Raw genomic sequence first — 17,511 nt, forward strand, 5'->3', positions numbered from 1 at the left:
AATCATGCTTATTGTCTGTTTCACCTATTTCTCCTCTTTCTGGAGGGCAGGGAATGCAAAGGAATACCATCCCAGCAGAAAGTCTGGGAAGTGCAGCCATGCCACGTTGCTGTCCCCTGCCCTGGGCACTAACAGCCTGGGTGGGACAGGTCCCCTGTTCAGAGGCCCTCTGGGGTTATGGCAGCATCAGGAGAGGTGGGTGCCTGGGCCCCAGTGGCTCAGCACCACAACAGAAGCTTTTCCTCTCCTATCTCACTGCTCCGAGTAAGGAGCACTGGGCCTTCAAAAGCACCAAACACCAGAACAGTCCTTCCCTGCTTTTACACTGAGGATGTCAGGTGGGGTGGGGGCTTCAACCTGCCTTTCCATCCCTTCCCCATGCCCACGCTGTGGTTTCTTTTCCCTCGTAGGTAGTAGCGAGGCTGAGCTGAGCGCGGGGAGGGATCCCGTAAGCGCTGGGACAAGGAGCGGAACATGAGCGAGAGCAGCCCCTTGCCATGGCCCGCCGCGGATGAGCGCGAGCCGCATTCCCCGGGCTCGCAGCCGTCCCCGCCGGCCTGCAGCGACGGGGACGAGCAGCCGAGCCAGCCTGCGGAGCCTGCCAGCGGGAGAGCCAGCCCCCGGCACGATGCTCAGCCCTCCCGAGCGGAGGGGGAGCGCGGGGAGCAGCGGGACGAACATCTGGAAGCGGTGACAGAGCCAGGCGAGAGGCTCAGTGAGCAGGGACAAGGGACGGGCGCTGGCGGCGAGAGCGGCCGTGCGGACGGGGCAGCGCTGGCCAACGGCGTGGCCGCGGGGCGGGAGCGGCCGCCGCTGCAGCCGCAGGACGGGGACACGCCCGGCCGGAGCAGCCCCGAGCTGGGGGACAGGGGCTCCCCCAGCCCGGAGACAGCGAGCGGGGCCCTCAGCAAGGAGCGGTGGCACAGCGTCCTGGGATCCTCAGAAGCTCTGAGCGCTGACGAGGCAGAGGAGCAGTTCGGGTGAGTGCGGAGCGGCCGTAAGGTCGGCTCAGTCCTGGTTTGTGTGTGTTGTTTTCAAGGCTCCTTGGTTCGAGTTACTCTGCTCCGTGTGTAACTCATCAGTTTAAGGAGCTGCAGCTGCTCTCATGGCTGACTGTGGCTTTCCACTCCTGTTTCTCTTCAGGCTTCTCGCACATTTTTTCCCTGTGTGTAACTTTTTAGTCTTTTTTTCTCTCTGGACTTGTCACAGTTTTTTTCCTGTTACAAATGCAGAAAGCTGTGATTAGTACCAGTGTCTGCTCACAGAGCCACTAAAGTGAAGGGGAAGTTTTTTGGGATCTCGAGAGGAGCTGGTTGTGCTCACTTTGGGGGTGTCCCACTTGCAAGTTGCAGCGCTTATGGCAGAGTTACCTGAGGTAACTTAGGGCAAGTACAGCAGCCTGGGAATGCTGCAGAGCCAGGCTTGTCTGGGAGGCTGGTGTGCCCTGGAAGTCGCTGGCAGCATGGCTAGCTCTGACAGTCTCTGGGCTAGCAGGTGGCAGCTGTGTGTCTGAAAGTGGGCATGGCACTGAGCTCTGCTCTCCACTGCACCTGTGGCAGGTGTTACCAGCGCTTGGGTGACAGGAACAGCAGTGTGAGACAAAAGGTACAAGTGTCATCCAATTCTCAAGTGCCTGTGACAAACCTGAACGTGTGCAAAGTCCGTGAGTTCACTCTTCTGGCAGCCTGGCTCACAGGAGAACTCTCCAGGCTGGGGGACACTAACACTGGTGTGCTGTGCACAGCTGATTTTATGTCTCTGAAGGTTTCTAGACCTCCATAGGATTCTGCAGGCTGGGGGCTTAGGGGGAATGACAGGCCACTGGGATGAGGAGAGGTTCTTCCTATGCCATTCCTGCAGGAGGGGTATGGATGCTTCCCTTTGCCACCAGAAATCGGCCAGGGCCCTGTGTTGTAGCCACCCGGGGTTGATGCCTGCTGTGAATTTTACAGCCCTGCCTGTGCACTTACCCTGGGGCAGGGGAGATGGTGCAAGCAGGAGAGGCTCAAGAAGAGCAGCAGGGGTTGTCCCAAAGGAGCTGTGAAGGGACAGGGTGGCCAAGGTGGCCTGGGGATCACCTCCTAGCTCTAGCCCCGTGCAGGCTCCGTGCTGAGCTGCGCGTTCCCAGCGCTGTCTGGAGCGTGGGCAGCAGAGCTGGGGAGCCACGCAGGGCGTGGGCTGACAGCAGGCATCCCTCCTGCTTTGTTTCCCTCCTGTTCAACAGGCTTCTCTATAAAAGGCTGGTGGTTTGTTTCACTCAAGAGCCCCAACAAGAAGCAGCAGCACTGCTTCAAAAAGCACAGCTGAAGGTGTTGCAGAGGAAGTGTCCAGGGCAGGCTGCTGCTGTCTGAGAGCTCAGGGAGCCTGTCCCCAGGCAGATCCCAGGAGCCCTGTGAGCTATGCAATCAGGTCTTGGATAGCTGCAAGTCTCTCAGGTTTCAGGGGAATCATATTTGCCTGGTAGGTGGCTCCCTGGCAAAGGCTGCAAGTTCAAGAGGAAAGTAAGGGTGGTCAGAGAATGCTGCTGCAATCACTGGAAGTGCAATTATTTTAAGGTACTAAGGCATGAATTGGTAGAAATGGCAGGCTGAGGATTTGGAGATGATGCAACCTGACTGGGGTCTGCATGAAGAGTCTATGATCTCGTGCTCTAAACATATTCACTTGGATAGCAGATGAGTCTTTTGGGAGATTGAGTGCAAATGCAAGGGACAAGTTACACGCTGTATTCAAAGCAGAAGGGCAGCTGGAAAACTTCTGGGACACAGCTGAAGTCTGGGAAACCACTTAGAGCCTGCAGATTGGGTTAGCTGACTGCACTGGAGCCCATCAGTGCTTTGACCACCTATCTTTAGGGTAAATGGCAGGAACATGTGGCTGGGCCAAGCACAGCATGGAGCTGCTCTGCCCTGACCGCAGGAACTGTCCACTCTCCTGGGTCAGTGTGGGTCAGGAAGAACTGACAGATGGACCCAGGCACCAGGACGTTGCTGTCATCCTGCATCACCTCTGAGTTTCCCCATTTTTCTCTTTACTCCCCTTTGTGGAGTTGCTGTCATGACCCATTCTAGGTTTAGGAGAACCTGGTCCGGTGTTTTACTAATGAGCAGTTAACTATTTGTTCCTGATGAGAAATCATTTGTCATCATCTGCACGTTGCTGCTTGTATGATGCATTTACTCCCTGAATTTTAAAGTACTTTAAAAAAGGTGTTGAGTCTTGCTCTTCCTACTGGAATGGAGGATTAAAGGGGGAAGTCATCCAAGGTCATCAATCCATGGTAGAGCTAGAGAAGAACCCGTTATTGTCCTCCTGAAGGTAGGTTAGTTCCTGTATCTATGCAGGAAATGGTTGGTAAAAAAAAATAAATCAGGCAAACAGAGAAAAGATTGAGTGTGTGTTGCAATTTGCATTAACTGAATCCCTTTTCCCCCTTTCTGCTTTATCCCATCACATCTATTGTTTGTCAAAGCCCCATTTTCCTTTCATTGTGGCTGTGTTGCCTAGAGGTCTTTCACCTTCTCAGAAGCCCCCAACATTGGTCCTGCTGATCTCAGGGAGGTGATAGCTCTGCAGTTCAACTGCAAGATCCACCAGGGAATGATGCTCTCTACTTTCAGCCCCATAAGCTCATGGAAAAAGAACAAAATTTTTATCAGAGAAGTCCCCACCTTTTGCTTATAGACACACTCAGCACCTGCAGTTTTGGGACTGCAGCTTTTGCCTACACATTTCCTCCCATGGCAACATATAACTGTCAAAAAATTCACATTCCCTCAAATAAAGTTTCAGAAAAACTTTGCAGAAAGACTGCAGTGCAGAGGCAAGAAAGTCCTGTTTTCCATCATGTCCTTCTCTGGCAGGATCCACACTCCACCAGCACAGCAAACTTGTGATGGCAAGTTGAACCTGAGTCAGCAGTGCCCTGCAAGGTGGGAGGGACAACCATGTCCTGGGGGGCATCAGGCCCAGCATGGCCAGCTGGGCCAGGAAGGGCATTGTCCCACTCTGCTCTGGGATGGGGTGGCCTCAGCTCGAGCCCTGGGGCAGGTCTGGGCACCACAAGAAAGTTCTAAAGCTGTTAGGAAGTGTCCAGAAGAGGGACATGGGGGTGGTGTAGGGCCATCAGGGGACAAGTATAGGGCTGGAATATACGAGACCTGTGGTGTGAGCAGTTAATAGAAATTACTCTGTACAGTGTATTGAAAGAGCAGGGCTGGGTTCCCTGGGATTATGGCAATGTGGGACCTGCTAAGTGATAACCAGGAGGTTATCCTGGCATTGGATCCAGTAGCAGGTGTCATATGCAAAAGTCTCCAGTTCAGAGGTCTGGCTTTTTACTGGAACATGACCAAATTAAGGGCTGGCTGGGCCTCTGAGATTGTTCATCACAAAACTATTTTTTTCAGCTCTGGAATCTTGTAACATGATTGGGTATTAGGCAGGTTATACCACAGAAAGATCCCAAGGGCCATTATCACAGCAGCCATTTCTGCCTCTTCTCTTGCCTTCCAGCTCCAAATGGAACAGAGCAAGGTTTGCCTTGACAGTATTTTCTACATTTCTCCTTTTGGTCCAGGTTTGCTTCTGGAGATGCCAAGCTAAGCTGCAGCGATGATGACCGGGAGCATTTCCAATTCAAAGACATCAGGGATGGCTTCAGCTCGACCTTTGAGAAGATTGTTGAGTCTGACCTTATGAAGGGGACCTACTACAGCAGCCTGGACTCTTTGGACGTGCTCTCCCTCACAGACGAGACAGACAGCTGTGTCAGTTTTGAGGCACCGCTCACCCCACTGATCCAGCAAAGGGCCAAGGAGAGCCCCGAGCTCCTGGAGCAGAAACTGGCAGCCCAGCAGAGAGAGGCCCTTCAGCACATGGCTGCTGATAAGCAGGAGCAGGGGGCAGCCAAGCCAGCAGAGGGGGATTTTGGGAGCCCTCTCAGACACTCAATTACCAGCAGCAGGTCAGAGAATGTGCTCAGCCGGCTGTCCTTGAAGAGCATCCCAAATGGGTTCCACGTGGAAGGCTCAGAGGAAGATCCCACCAAGATCATTAACTCCATCAGGTAAGGCAGGGAGTTTCTTGGACAGTGGCTCCTTTTCTTATGAGATCCCAGTCCAGGAGCATGGCTTGGTGGACATGATTGAGTTGGAACTTCGTTTCACCCCTTGTGCTTCCTCTCATGTGCTGTTGTGGCAGAAAGGCCAAACACCAGCAGGAGAACTTTCACCTGCACAGCCCTTGGCAGGCTGGGGACAGTCAAGTGCCCTCCCAAATGCCTCTGAAGTGCAGGGAAGCCTCAAGGTTTCACTTAGGACAAGGTACCCCTTCAGAAGCCTCCCCAAAGGTTCTTCTGCAGGCAGTGGGGAGATCAGTGGAGACTTCATCCTCTGGACCTGCTCAGACCCAAACCATCACCCCTGGGAGGCAGCAGTTCATCTGTAGGGCACTTCCCTGCATGAGGAAGCCAGGTGATGAGTAACCAGGTCAGGGGAGAGCTGGAGCGAAGTCGTATGTCCAGCTATCAGGCCAGCAGTGAGTCACACTGCTTGAAAATGCTTGAACTGGTGCTGTAAGTGGCCTTGGGCAGGCAGATAAAGGGCTGTGTGCCCACCTACATGGTGCCAGCAGGGCTGCTCAGAGCATTGTCTTGTGGGCACAGCTGGCCACGACGCCAGCAGGCGACTACAGGGGAGCAGCTCACCAGTGAAAACTGGTCTGGTGCCAGTCCCATTGACATGATTTGTACAAGTGCAGTTTCCCATCCTCAGCAAATAACCTGAACTGAAAAGTGTGGGCACAGCTGGCCACGACACCAGCAGGCGACTACAGGGAGCAGCTCACCAGTGAAAGCTGGTCTGGTGCCAGTCCCACTGACATGATTTGTACAAGTGCAGTTTCCCATCCTCAGCAAATAACCTGAACTGAAAAGTATAGCATCTATCCCTAAGATTTCCATGATGTCCATGGCTTGGAAAGAGCTTGGGATCCCCAGTGGGGAGAGAGGAAGGTGTTGAGGCTGTTTACTTTGCTACATCCTCATTTCTCAGGGGGAATGAGAGAGGGCCCTCTGAGAGAGGGCCCTCTCTCCGACCTTTTCTACCAATTTGGAATTACACTGCACTATTTCATTTGAGCTGAAATGAAGGAGGGTTTGTCCAATGTCCAGTTCACAGCCATATTGCTAGTTTTTCATATGTGGTTTTTTTTTTTTTTGTGAGAGCAGGAAGAAATCAAAACGTGGTGTTTTCTGTGGCTTTCACGGAGTCCCACTGCGGCTCCTTGAACGTTTCTTGTCTCTGCACAGCGACGCCAGCCTGAAGGACACTCTGTCAGACTCGGACTCGGACATGGGCAGCACGGAGCAGCTGGACCAGGGCAGCACGGACACGCTGGCCAACGGCTGCAGGGCGGACAGCGAGGCTGCCAAGAGGTTGGCCAAGCGCCTCTACAACCTCGAGGGCTTCAAGCGCTGTGACGTGGCCCGACAGCTCGGGAAGAAGTACGTGGGATCAGCCCTGTCAGGGGTGACAGAGACACGGGGCTGGGGAGCACTGCTCATGCTGGGAGGGCAGCAAAAGCAGGAAGGGCTAAGTCTGGGTGCTGGATGGAGTAGGGCTGCTGGAGATCTTCCCAGTTGAAGCTGGGAGCTCAGTGGGATTGTTTAGCCTGGAGGAGAGGAGGCTCAGAGGTGACCTTATTGCTCTCTACACCTTCCTGAAGGGAGGCTGTAGACTGGTGGGGGTCAGTCTCTTCCACCAGGCAGCACTGACAGAACAAGAAGACACAGTCTCAAGCTACGTCAGGGAAGGTATAGGTTGGATATTAGGAAAAGATTTTTCACCAAAAGAATAAAAAAGTACTGGAATGCTCTTCCCAGGGAGGTGGTAGAATCATCATCTCTGGATGTGTTTAAAAAAGGCTGGACATGGCACTTGGAGCAACAGTCTAGTTAAGGTGTTAGGGAATAGGTTGGACTCGATGATTTAGAGGTCTCTTCCAACCTCATTATTCTGTGATTCTGTGAAAATACAAATGCTACAGGCTGCCTGTAGTATTGGGCAGTAAATGTCACAAGCTGCTGCCCACCAGAACCAAGAGCTTCCTGGCTTTGGGAAGAGCCCAGCAAGACAAAAGCAGTGCCCAGGCTGAAGGGTTTGGGTGCCAGACCTGCCTCTGCACTGGGCGCTCTGCCACTCCCCAGGTTTTTCATGTTTGCACCCCAAAATGACCTTGCTGCAGAGCCTCCCAACCCAGTCTGTACGAGTGTAGGAAAGGTTGGCTGGAGAGCCAGGGACACACAGAGAGGTCCAGGCTCTTCAGCTGGTAGATTTGCCTGGGTAAGGCAGAAGGGAAATCAAAAAATATTCAAAAGTGGGAGAGGTACAGAGATTTCTAAGAGACAGAGTAACAGTAACGAGTGTAGCAGTAGCAGATTATTTTAGGATGCCAGTGGGTGTGAAGGCACCAATCCCCATCATCCTTTGCCTGGATCAGATATAACCTGTGTTGCTGGGATTTTTTTTTTTTCCTTGAATGTCTCCCCCCTGCCCAGACCAGCAGAACACACCTGTCCCTCAGCAAATACCCACATTTTAATACCAAGGCTTGTGTGTAATTCCCAGCTTAGTGCTGGGACAGAAGGAGCCCAGGAATTGTCTCCTAGAGAGGCTTTTTGCATCACCTGGCAACATCCTCATTCTCCCTTGCTGAGGTTCTTGTAGCAGGTGCATTGCTGGTTGCTCTTGCCTCAGGTGTGTGACATCCTTCTCCTTTCTTTCAAATTTGCCATGACAGCTCACTGAGGGGGGGGAACTTTCAAGCACTGGGTTTCTGAGTCTGTCCCTTTGCTATTTCCTGTAGTCCTCACTCACACCTGCAACCCTCACGCCTCGAGAGGCTGTTTGGTCGCCCACATCTGGGAATTCACACTGCCTTTGAAACAAAAGTTTTGTTTTGATCAGCTGGGTTTTGACATCTGAACCATTTCCTGACATGAGACCTAAATAGAGCTGCAGACTCTTGGATCACGCAGGTGGATTGGCAGAGCAGAAAAAGAATAGGGTGAAGATAGGTATTTATAGGTATTAATATAGGTATTAAGTCAGTCTTGCTCACTTAACACAATGTAAGACCAACCTATAGTGCTGGGAACAGACTAAGCTTAAGGGATGCTTTCAGACCAGCTCTATGTAGGAGGGTTGTACAAAAAGTGAAATCTCATTTTGTCACTTCTTTTTTCTTTGTGATAATTGGCAATTTTCTATTAAAAAAAAAGAGAAAGTAAACCAAAGCCAAAACTATTCTTCATTGTCAAACAGGCAGAAAAGGCTTGACAAACAAGGAAATGCAGATTGGATATCTCCCCACATTTTGACTCCATCAGCCTCAGTGAAATTAACCTAAAACCTTGAAATTACCATTGGCAGATGTTTGGGCATCTGAACTCTCCATGGAAGACTCTTGTTCCAGCATTGGTCTCTGGCCCTCTCAGCTCCATCAGTGCCCACAGGCACATCTTGTGCTGGGTGGAGGTTGAACTGTCCCAGGCTGTGAAAGTGGCAGTGCCAGGCACTTCCTTGAAGGGTTTCCCAGAATTGCGCTCACCAAATCCCTGTGGCAGCAGCCCAGGACAGCTCCAGCACTGCGGGGCCCAGGGATGTCTGCCAGGGGTCTGCCAGAGTCCCAGCCACGGGCAGCACAATGAGGGCACAAGGGCTGTTTCATCCCAGACGTGAGCTTTACCCACACAGGTTCTTATGGCACTGAAGTGCCCCAGGTGATGCCAAAAGGAGCAGGGCAGGTAAAACATCACAAATCTTTCCGTGTCCAGACACATGGGAATGGACTGGGAGAAAAGGCCAGGGCTCCTGGGTCCCCCTGGGGTAGCTTGTGACCCAGCAGGTCAGTCAGAACCCTTGGTGCCTGGACCCAAAGCAGGCAGAGGTAGGAAGCATCAAACTGGGCTGTAAGGTGAGAGGAGGTCTGTGGAGGCTGAAAGGGCAGCACCCAGAGGATGCCAGGCATGTCCCCACAGGAAATGCCTTGCAGGGCCACCAGCCAGAGCATGGCAGGAATGTCCCCATGGGAAATGCCTTGCTCTCCTTGTAGGAATGTCTCTGTCGTCATGGTGGAAGTGTCACCCATTCCTGCACGAAGGGCTGGCACTGGCACAGAGACAGAGGAGGATAATTCCTGAGCGAGGAAACCAGAGCAAACACCAAAGTCCATCTTAGGGTGGGACAGGGTCTTGCCCTGGCCCCTGTTGTTATCCCATGGCCTGGGGCATGTTAACTGGCTCTGGGCCTCAAGGAGAAGAGTCACATGTATGTCACTGGGTCCTGAGATGCAGGAATTGGTTGTTTGCAGGGGTCTGGCTGCCTTCTGATGTCTTGTGACACTGTCCAGTTCCCTTGGCAGAGCCAGCAGCCCTGCTGGAGCTCACGGAGCTCTCCTGCTCCAGTCTCCAGCAGCACCCACCTGCCACAGGAGCAAGGGGCTGTGCTGAGGGGGTGGGATGGGAGCCTCTGTGGGAGGGGGGGACACATCCAGCACTGGGAGAGAACCAAGTGTTGGAGGAGCACAGGATATCCCTATGGCTCCTGGCTGGGTTGGCAGGAGGCTCTGCCTGGCCAGCAGCACAGCACAGGGCTGCAGCAGGGCAGGTGTCTCTCCTTCTCCGGTGTCTGGGGATGGCTGTGGGCACATCAGGGAGGTCTTCCAGCAGCACTCCAGGCCAGGAGCAATTCTCCCTGTGTCTGAGATGGTGTCTGCAGTGTCCTGCTGGGATTGGGCTGGCCCAGAGGCAGCATTCTGCTGTTCCTCTTGTGAACAGTGTTTTCTTCCCTGACAAAGGGGCTGACCACTCCCTCTTTAATTACAGTAACGAATTTAGCAAGTTGGTAGCAGAGGAGTATCTCAGCTTCTTTGACTTCACTGGCCTGACCCTTGACAAAGCACTCAGGTGAGCTCTGGGATGGAGAGAGTGGTGGGATTTTGGGGTTTCCTCCAGGCTTCCCAGCACTGTGTGAGCCATCCATGTGAGAGGAGCAGGGGCTGGGGGGAGATCCAGGCTGTCACTCAATCTTTGGTATCACATTTGGCACAAGGTGCTGCCTCCAAAAGTGGGCTTCAACAGGAGGGCCCATAGCCTGCTTCCCTAGGGTGGAGAGCAGCTCTCCCAGGAATCCCATCCCATACAGAATCAGAGCAAGAAGGAGTAATTATTTTTCTTTGGGATGGGCAACTCATCCTGGTGTCACCACGCCCACGGTGGATCAGATCCCAGCTGGCAGCAATTCCCCTGCACGGCTCCATGGATCCCTTTGCACCCCCTCTGCAGGCTGTGGGGCTGGGAGAGGACAAATGACCCCTTTCCATCTGGCTTCTTAGGCAGGACAGTGCCCAGCAAGACATCTCTAAGCATTCCTTTCTCTGTGCAGGACGTTCTTGAAGGCGTTCCCGCTGATGGGAGAGACGCAGGAGCGGGAGCGGGTGCTGATCCATTTCTCCCGGCGCTACTGCCAGTGCAACCCCGAGGAGAGCACCTCTGAAGGTACTGCTTCCTCTCCTCTGCCTCCTGGCCGTGCCACAGGGCACCTGGGCACGGAGCTGGGGTGCAACCACCACCCACAGCCAGGCAGACACGGCTGCAGCTCCTCCCGTGCCCAGGGATCCTGCCCTGGTCGTTGTCCCTGCCCTGGGAGGGGCTGGGGATGCGGGGTGCTGACAGACCCCCCCAAAGAGAGCCAGACCAGTCTCCACGTGCCAGCTCACAGCACTGAGAGGCAAACTCATTCTGGCATATGGACTGGTCCTTGAAGGATCTCACAAAAGGGCTAGAGAGCACCAGGGAGGGGGCAGGGATTGGAATATTACTTTCACAAGCAGCTGCTTTGGGTTTAGAAGTGGGAAGTTTGGTCTGTTAAAGGAAAACTGCTTTGAAGTCAATTTTATGATGGTTGTTTTAGGAAAAGGTGAAGTCTGAGGGAAAAGAGGATATCTTTGGGGCTTTTTGTTTTTGCTTTGTTGTTGTGGGTTTTTTTGGGATTTTTTGGGGGGGGGTTTTGTGCTTTTTTTTTTTTTTTTTTTTTTTTTTTTTTTTTTTGTTTTGTGTTGTTTGGGTTTTTTTTTTTTTTTTTTTTTTTTTTTGTTAAATCCTACACAGCTGAAGGGAGCAGATATTCTTTAAGGTTCCCACACACAGCAACTGGCCTTGCTTTAGCAATGGCTGGGCTGCCAAGACAGCAAACACCAGAACTGCCTGAGAAGGGGAGCAAGCAGCCACAGCTGTGTGACTGTTGTGTGTTTCAGATGGGATTCATACACTCACCTGTGCCCTGATGCTGCTGAACACAGACCTCCATGGCCATGTAAGTAGCCCCTGGAGGAGCATCCATCCTTTATTCCTTCCCAGGAAGGAATTCCCAGGGTAGATCTCTGTTCCCTGGTGCTGAGAGTGTTGCTGGACAATTGAGATGGGATGGCAGAGAGTTCTCTGACCTGGTCTAGGTGGAATTTTGGGTATCTGGACTGTACCTGGGGACAGTCCACACCTGAGTGTCACTGCACACTCACAGCAGAGGGCCAGGGCCAGGCAGTGCTGCCTCCTCTCCTGCTGCCCAGCTCAGCCCTGGCCCAGGAGCTCTCAGTGAGCTTTTCCCTGGGTCCCTGGGGGCTGCTCCTTCTTGTGGTGCAGACACCTCTCCCCAAAAACAGCTGCAAGGGAGCCAGTGGGTTTACACAGGTCTACATTCGACCTTTCCTTCCCAAAACATGAAGTGAGCTCCAGCTGTTCCTTTTCCCCAGGGTGTAACAGGCAGCCACTGGAGAGTTTCATCGAAAAAAAAAAGAGCAGAAAGAACAGAATACAGTGCCCAGAAAAGTGGCTGGAAAATGGTAAAAGCTGTGAGAAGATCTTTCAGCACCTTCTAGAGGCTCCCAGTAACCTGTCTCTGCACACAGTGGGATAGTGGTGGGATCAGTCTCATACAGGATTCATCCTCCAGCCAAAATGGTTGGAGCCAAGGAATTATTTCCATCAAATCACTTCCTGCAGCATCAAAAGCAGCATTGTGGCAAAAGGCAAACTATGTGACTTCAATCCAAAATAATCTTACTTTGTCTAGTTTTTTTAAGTTTAAAAAAAAATCCACAATATGCCCTGGGAAGATAGACATAATTGAAGGGACAAAAAAACCAACCCAAACCTCAAAAACCTTACCATTTTTATTCTTCATTGACAAGCTGGCTCAGAGGCCTGGGTAAGAAGAAATGTTCTCATGATATCTAGGCACAGAAAAAATAGCTTTCTTTTGACCAGGTGTACAGATGCCTGAGCTTTTCTTTGAAAAATCTTCTCTTTATTTTTCTGCATGTGTAACATTAATTTATTCTTCTCCTTTTCCTCCTTTTTTTTTTTTTAAATTTTTTTTTTTAAATTTCCTTCTGCTCCTGGAACCTCTCTTTCTGCTCTTTAACCCTTTACCAGGTGGTAAGTGCAGTCCTTCTAGTGTTTTGCTTTAAAGCACTGGCATTTGACTTGTTTTGATTGTGTTAAAAACAGTAAGGAATTTTGTTTGTCTGGAATCCTTAGTGATTGTGCAGTGTTCTTCCCTTCTTAGCGAGCCATTAGCAGCTGATATCATCACATGAAATGTTCCTGGTGTAAAGAAACCTCCATGAACTGTGGTGTACCTGGGAATGTGTGACTTGATCTCCCACCCCTCCTTGTTAGAGATGCTGCCATGATATTCCATGCCACATCCGATGTAATTTTCCTTTTTAATGTTGTGTGTGTGTGTTGAAGTGTTTTACTGTACATTGTTGGAGTGGGAGATGCCCTTGGTGAGGAGAGGGGGTGGATGTGTGTCTGTGAAGGGGCAGTGTCACAGCAGTGTCCTGGCATGGTCTAGTTCACCATTCCAGCAAAGCCCTGACACAGAGCTTTAGAGCAGGAGATTTTGGCCTTAGCACTGTTGATTTTCTGCTCAGGTGCACTCAGACCCCGTTTCCAAACCACCCAGAAAACTTTAAAATGAGACATTCCCTATTCATGGAAGCACCTGGGGTTGGTGTTAAAAGCCAGCGGTCACCAACAACATTCCAAGTACAACAAGCATCCCAGGGCTGATGCCTTGGAGAGGCCACCTAGAACAGAGGCTAGGCAAGATTAGGAGAGTAAAAGCAGGTATTTATGGAAGGATTTCAACAGATACACCTTGGGCAGTCAAAAGCCCCCAAGGGGCTACACCCAGGATGGACAATGGTGACGAGATTTTCAGGCAATTTGAAGTTTAGTTCATGGGTTAATATCATGGGTTAATCCTCCAATTACAGCTTCAGGTAATGAAGTCATTTACTCCAATCCCCCCAGTTCACTGTTGTTTACACCTCTCTGGGCCTGAGACAATCAGGTGTCCTTGAGTTCCAGGCCTAGAGAGGAATTGTTTTATCTCAATGAATGTCAGCAGCTGACAGGCCATGGAGTTTTAGAGCTATACACTAAAGCAGTGCAGGATCTGAAAAATAGAAAAGCTAAATCCTAAATCATCAAGACTATACATGCAGGATAAGCCAAGTTGTTGCAACTTTCTGCCTTGCCCTGCTGGTGCTGTTTGAACTCCAGGAGTTCTTATGGCAAGGAAAGCACTGTCCTGCTCCATCTGCCCCAGGAAGACAAAGCTGAGGGGAAAGTGGGAGACCTTTCCCACTGTCACTGTTGGCCCTCCTGCCCATGGGAGGGCAGTGACAGATCAACACCTTTGCATCACCAGCACTCATGGGTGCATTTTGCCCCGTTAGGGAAGGCCACCTTCTGGAGTAATAATGGGATTTGTTCAAAAAGCAGAGCACCAAACAAAGCCTGAGATGGGATCCTGGGCAGGTCCTAACTCCATTTGTCCATTGCTATTAATCTTACAAACCCTGTGGTTGTGTCCTTAAGCTGAGCTCAGGGCTCAGTGTCAGCAGCAGTGCTGTGTTTGCAGCACTGGGAGGGCTGGGGAGCTCTGAGGTGTGAGCAGAGTGACACCAGGCTGCCCACAGCAGGTTTGTGTGGCCCAGGGCTCACTGGTACCAAGAATTTGCAGGTTGGTTCCTTGCAGGGGCGTGATTTTGTTCCTGCAGCCTAGAACACATCCCGGACCAGATCAGTTACTCAGCAATTTTCTGCTTTTCCACAGTGTGGCTGCTGCCCCAGGTGAGCTCAGAGGTCTCTTGCACCAGAGAAAGGGACAGATCACACAGCAAAAAGGAAAGCGTCCCTTGGGATTAACATGAGCCCCAGACACACACATGAGATACCCCAAAAAGAGCTTATGAGACATAATTTGTGTTATCTCACTGTATTCACTCACTTCCAAAGATGCCTTGGCCTCTGCATGCAGTGCTGAATCACTCTTTGGGCTCGGAGGCCAGTGCTGTGTGCTCTGCTCCCCTGCCTCAGGGCAGGGCTGGGAACAGGCACCTTCTCCCTGCAAAGCAATTCCGTGCCTCAGTCCCAGACAACACCTGCCTCACCTCCCAGCTCCCTGCCTTCTGGAGTCTCCTTGCCCTCCTCCCCTTCTCCACCCACACTCTCTTGTGCTGCTGGATTTTTCCTTTATCTTTTCTGTCCAAAATTCACTGCTGGCCAGCAAGCACACAAATCTCTCCTCTCTGCTGAAATCCCTGCATGTCTGCTCCTTTCCTGAGCCCTTCTGCATCCCTGCACCCACTGAACCCTGGCTGGCAGCTCTGGCTAATGGAGCTGACCGGGAGGAAGCCACGAGGGCTGAGCTGTGTTGTGCCACACCACGTCCCCAGGCACTGCAGATTTGTAACAGTGCTTTACTCCTCTTTTTCTTGATCTCTCAAGGGAGCCGGCTCATCTGGAGCTGGCACCAGCAGGAGGCATAATTAGGAGTATCAGACAGAGCTGCTCAAAGGCAGTGCCTGGCTCGCTGTGCAGCCCAGTTTGCACACAGAAGGCCGGGGGTGAGGGGGGCACGCTGAGCTAATCCCAAGGCCTCATTTCTTTCTCATGCTTTCATCTGGAGAGAAGCCACCAGGTGATCTGCAGTGCACATTTGTGGGCAGAGGTTTCTGGTGTCATCTCTTTCAGGAGGTTATTTCCTTGCACAGAGGACACATCACACCCTGCAGGGCATCTCTTGTATCACCTGCTGCACCTTCATCCCCTGCCAGACATACTGAGGCCCTTCCTCTTCCTCACTGAGCCCTGAGCAGGGCTCTGACTCTGCTGTTCTGGGCCATCCTCCCTCATCCTCCTGGATGCTCACCTTGATGTGAAGTACAACAATGTCAGGAAGCTGTTGGGACCCTCAGGACCATCAGTGGTAGCTCATGCTGTGCCACCTGGCTCCACTGCCCCCTCCAAGCGATGCCACCGGGGCCTACCTCACACACCGAGGCTGTGAAGGATATAACATGGCACTGGAGACCCCCATCTTTCCTTTGTGACATCAAACTCATTTTTCTGAACCCTATAATTGCCACTGACTCCTCCGCACCTCTGCTCCATCCCTTTGGAGAGGTAGGATTGCAGGGGGGGCTAGGGAAGAGGCTGCCTGCCTCGACCCTTGCAGGCTGAGGAAGTGAAGGATGAAGGCTTTGGGAAGACAGATGCCACAGATGATGAAGCCATGATACCAGGGATGCCAGGAGGCCTGGAATCATCAGTACCAAACATTGTTGGCATTAGCTGGTGCTGAGTGTGCTCCAGGCTGTGAGATTCTCCCAGTGTACTTGTGTTGCCCTCTCCACAGTACCAGTAGCTGGACCATTTATTTTTGTACTGGCAATCAAAAATAACAGCTTCCATCAAGGCCCAGCACTCCCCTGCCCAATGCTGGCTGTTCCAGGTGCTGGCACTGCAAGCTCACACAATTTCTCTCACAGCGGGCTTGGAGCTTGGAGCCCCATCCAAACATTGTCATTTCACCAGGTGGAGTGCTTGTCTTGAGTTTTGAGACACAGAGCCTGTACCCAGGACCACTCCAGCAAGAGCTGGAGAGGCTATTTTCAGGTATCTTATTTCCACCATTAACAAAGAGGCCATTTGAAATATTTGGATGCTGGCATGAGCAAATACAGCAGAGAGCCCAACAGCAAATCAGATCAGAAGCCCTTTGAGCTCTTGGGACAAGCCCAGGCTTCAGCACTACATACAAAATTGTTCTTTGGAAGACACTGATTAAAGTCAAAACTCTCCACAAGTTTAATGAGCTGCTTCTTTGCCTTACAGAACATTGGCAAAAAGATGTCTTGCCAACAGTTCATAGCAAACCTGGACGGGCTGAACGATGGGAAGGACTTTGCCAAGGATTTGCTGAAGGTAATGTGATATAAATAGACAGTGGGACACTGTCATTATTATTGCAGTGCCACCTGGTCCTGCTGGGACACCCTGAGCCCTTCAATCAGCATTTTCCACTTGTTTCAGGGGAAGAATTGTAACCCCCATGAATGTCTCTGCTAACTTACAGTGAGCCAAAATAAATCTGTTCCCTGGTGGTGTTTTGTCCAGATTTGTGGCATTTGTGGCCTGCCCTCAGATCCTACCTGGGGCCCCTTTTCCCCCAGCATTTCAGATAATGCCCAAAGCAAGGTACTCCCCACCCCAAAACATGATCATCCAGCACCAAAACTTTTCTTAGCCTCGCCTACCAAGTGATGAAATGCAGTATTCCAACACAACCAGTGCAGTGCCATGGGATCTGGTTAAATGTCCCAAAGGGAGTATTTTTCCTGCCACATGGTTTAGCAGCACCACTGCTCTCTGCACCTGCTGCAGGTCCAGCAGCCTGCCCTGAATTTCACTGTCTGGAAGGAGGCTGGAATGAGAGGTGCCACATCAGGGCTGTCACATCATGTGTGGGTGACATCCCCATCTCCCAGCAGACCTTACCCTGTCCTATCCCTCTGTATGGTCAGGACCACCTCCACATTCTGCTCTGCTAGCCCATTCCTGCTTCTTTTCCAGTGCCCCAGGGAAGCCACTGCAATTGTGCACAGAAGGAACTGGAAAAGCTGATTCCAAGGTCCTTCATCCCTCCTCTGCTACTCAGTTCAAGCCTCCCCTGTCATTTTGCCTAGTTATGACATTGAAGGCATCATGGCATATCCCAGAGTCTTCTACCACTGTGTGTAGGCCAGAATTCACTCAACTAGGTACAGCACCCAGAATGAGTCAAAAATTTCATATTGAGGCTCCTAAGCAGGGCTGGCTGCCAGAGCCCTCTGCTGCAGCTGTGTCCAGTCCAATTCCCAGCGTGGCACACAGAAAGAAGGGGTCCAGCAGGACAGCAGCCATCCTGCTCACTGGGAAATGCTTGTCCAGGACACTTCAGCAGGGAAAGGATCTCCAAGAACACAGGGTGTGGAGGAGGAGCTGTCTCCACAAGCAGACACAGCTAATTCCATGTTCTTTTTTCAGACACTGTATAACTCCATCAAGAATGAGAAGCTGGAGTGGGCCATGTAAGTATATGCTGAGCATTAAAGGGA

The 17,511-nt window shown here is 51.6% G+C and overlaps 1 protein-coding gene across 1 annotated transcript in view; it reads left to right on the forward strand.

Annotated features, from left to right (window-relative positions):
• Positions 1 to 474: 474 nt before the first annotated feature.
• Positions 475 to 17,511, forward strand: part of PSD2 (pleckstrin and Sec7 domain containing 2) — a 34,339-nt gene continuing 17,302 nt past the window's right edge. The window contains exons 1-8 of the mRNA XM_041398033.1: positions 475 to 980; positions 4,580 to 5,068; positions 6,311 to 6,505; positions 9,887 to 9,967; positions 10,446 to 10,558; positions 11,317 to 11,375; positions 16,250 to 16,339; positions 17,441 to 17,484. Coding sequence (XP_041253967.1) covers positions 475 to 980; positions 4,580 to 5,068; positions 6,311 to 6,505; positions 9,887 to 9,967; positions 10,446 to 10,558; positions 11,317 to 11,375; positions 16,250 to 16,339; positions 17,441 to 17,484 — 1,577 coding nt within the window. The remainder of the gene's footprint in view (positions 981 to 4,579; positions 5,069 to 6,310; positions 6,506 to 9,886; positions 9,968 to 10,445; positions 10,559 to 11,316; positions 11,376 to 16,249; positions 16,340 to 17,440; positions 17,485 to 17,511) is intronic.

This window comes from Onychostruthus taczanowskii, unplaced genomic scaffold, assembly GCF_017590055.1.
Source record: "Onychostruthus taczanowskii isolate IOZ18803 unplaced genomic scaffold, ASM1759005v1 scaffold14, whole genome shotgun sequence".
NCBI classification, from domain to species: Eukaryota; Metazoa; Chordata; class Aves; order Passeriformes; family Passeridae; genus Onychostruthus; species Onychostruthus taczanowskii.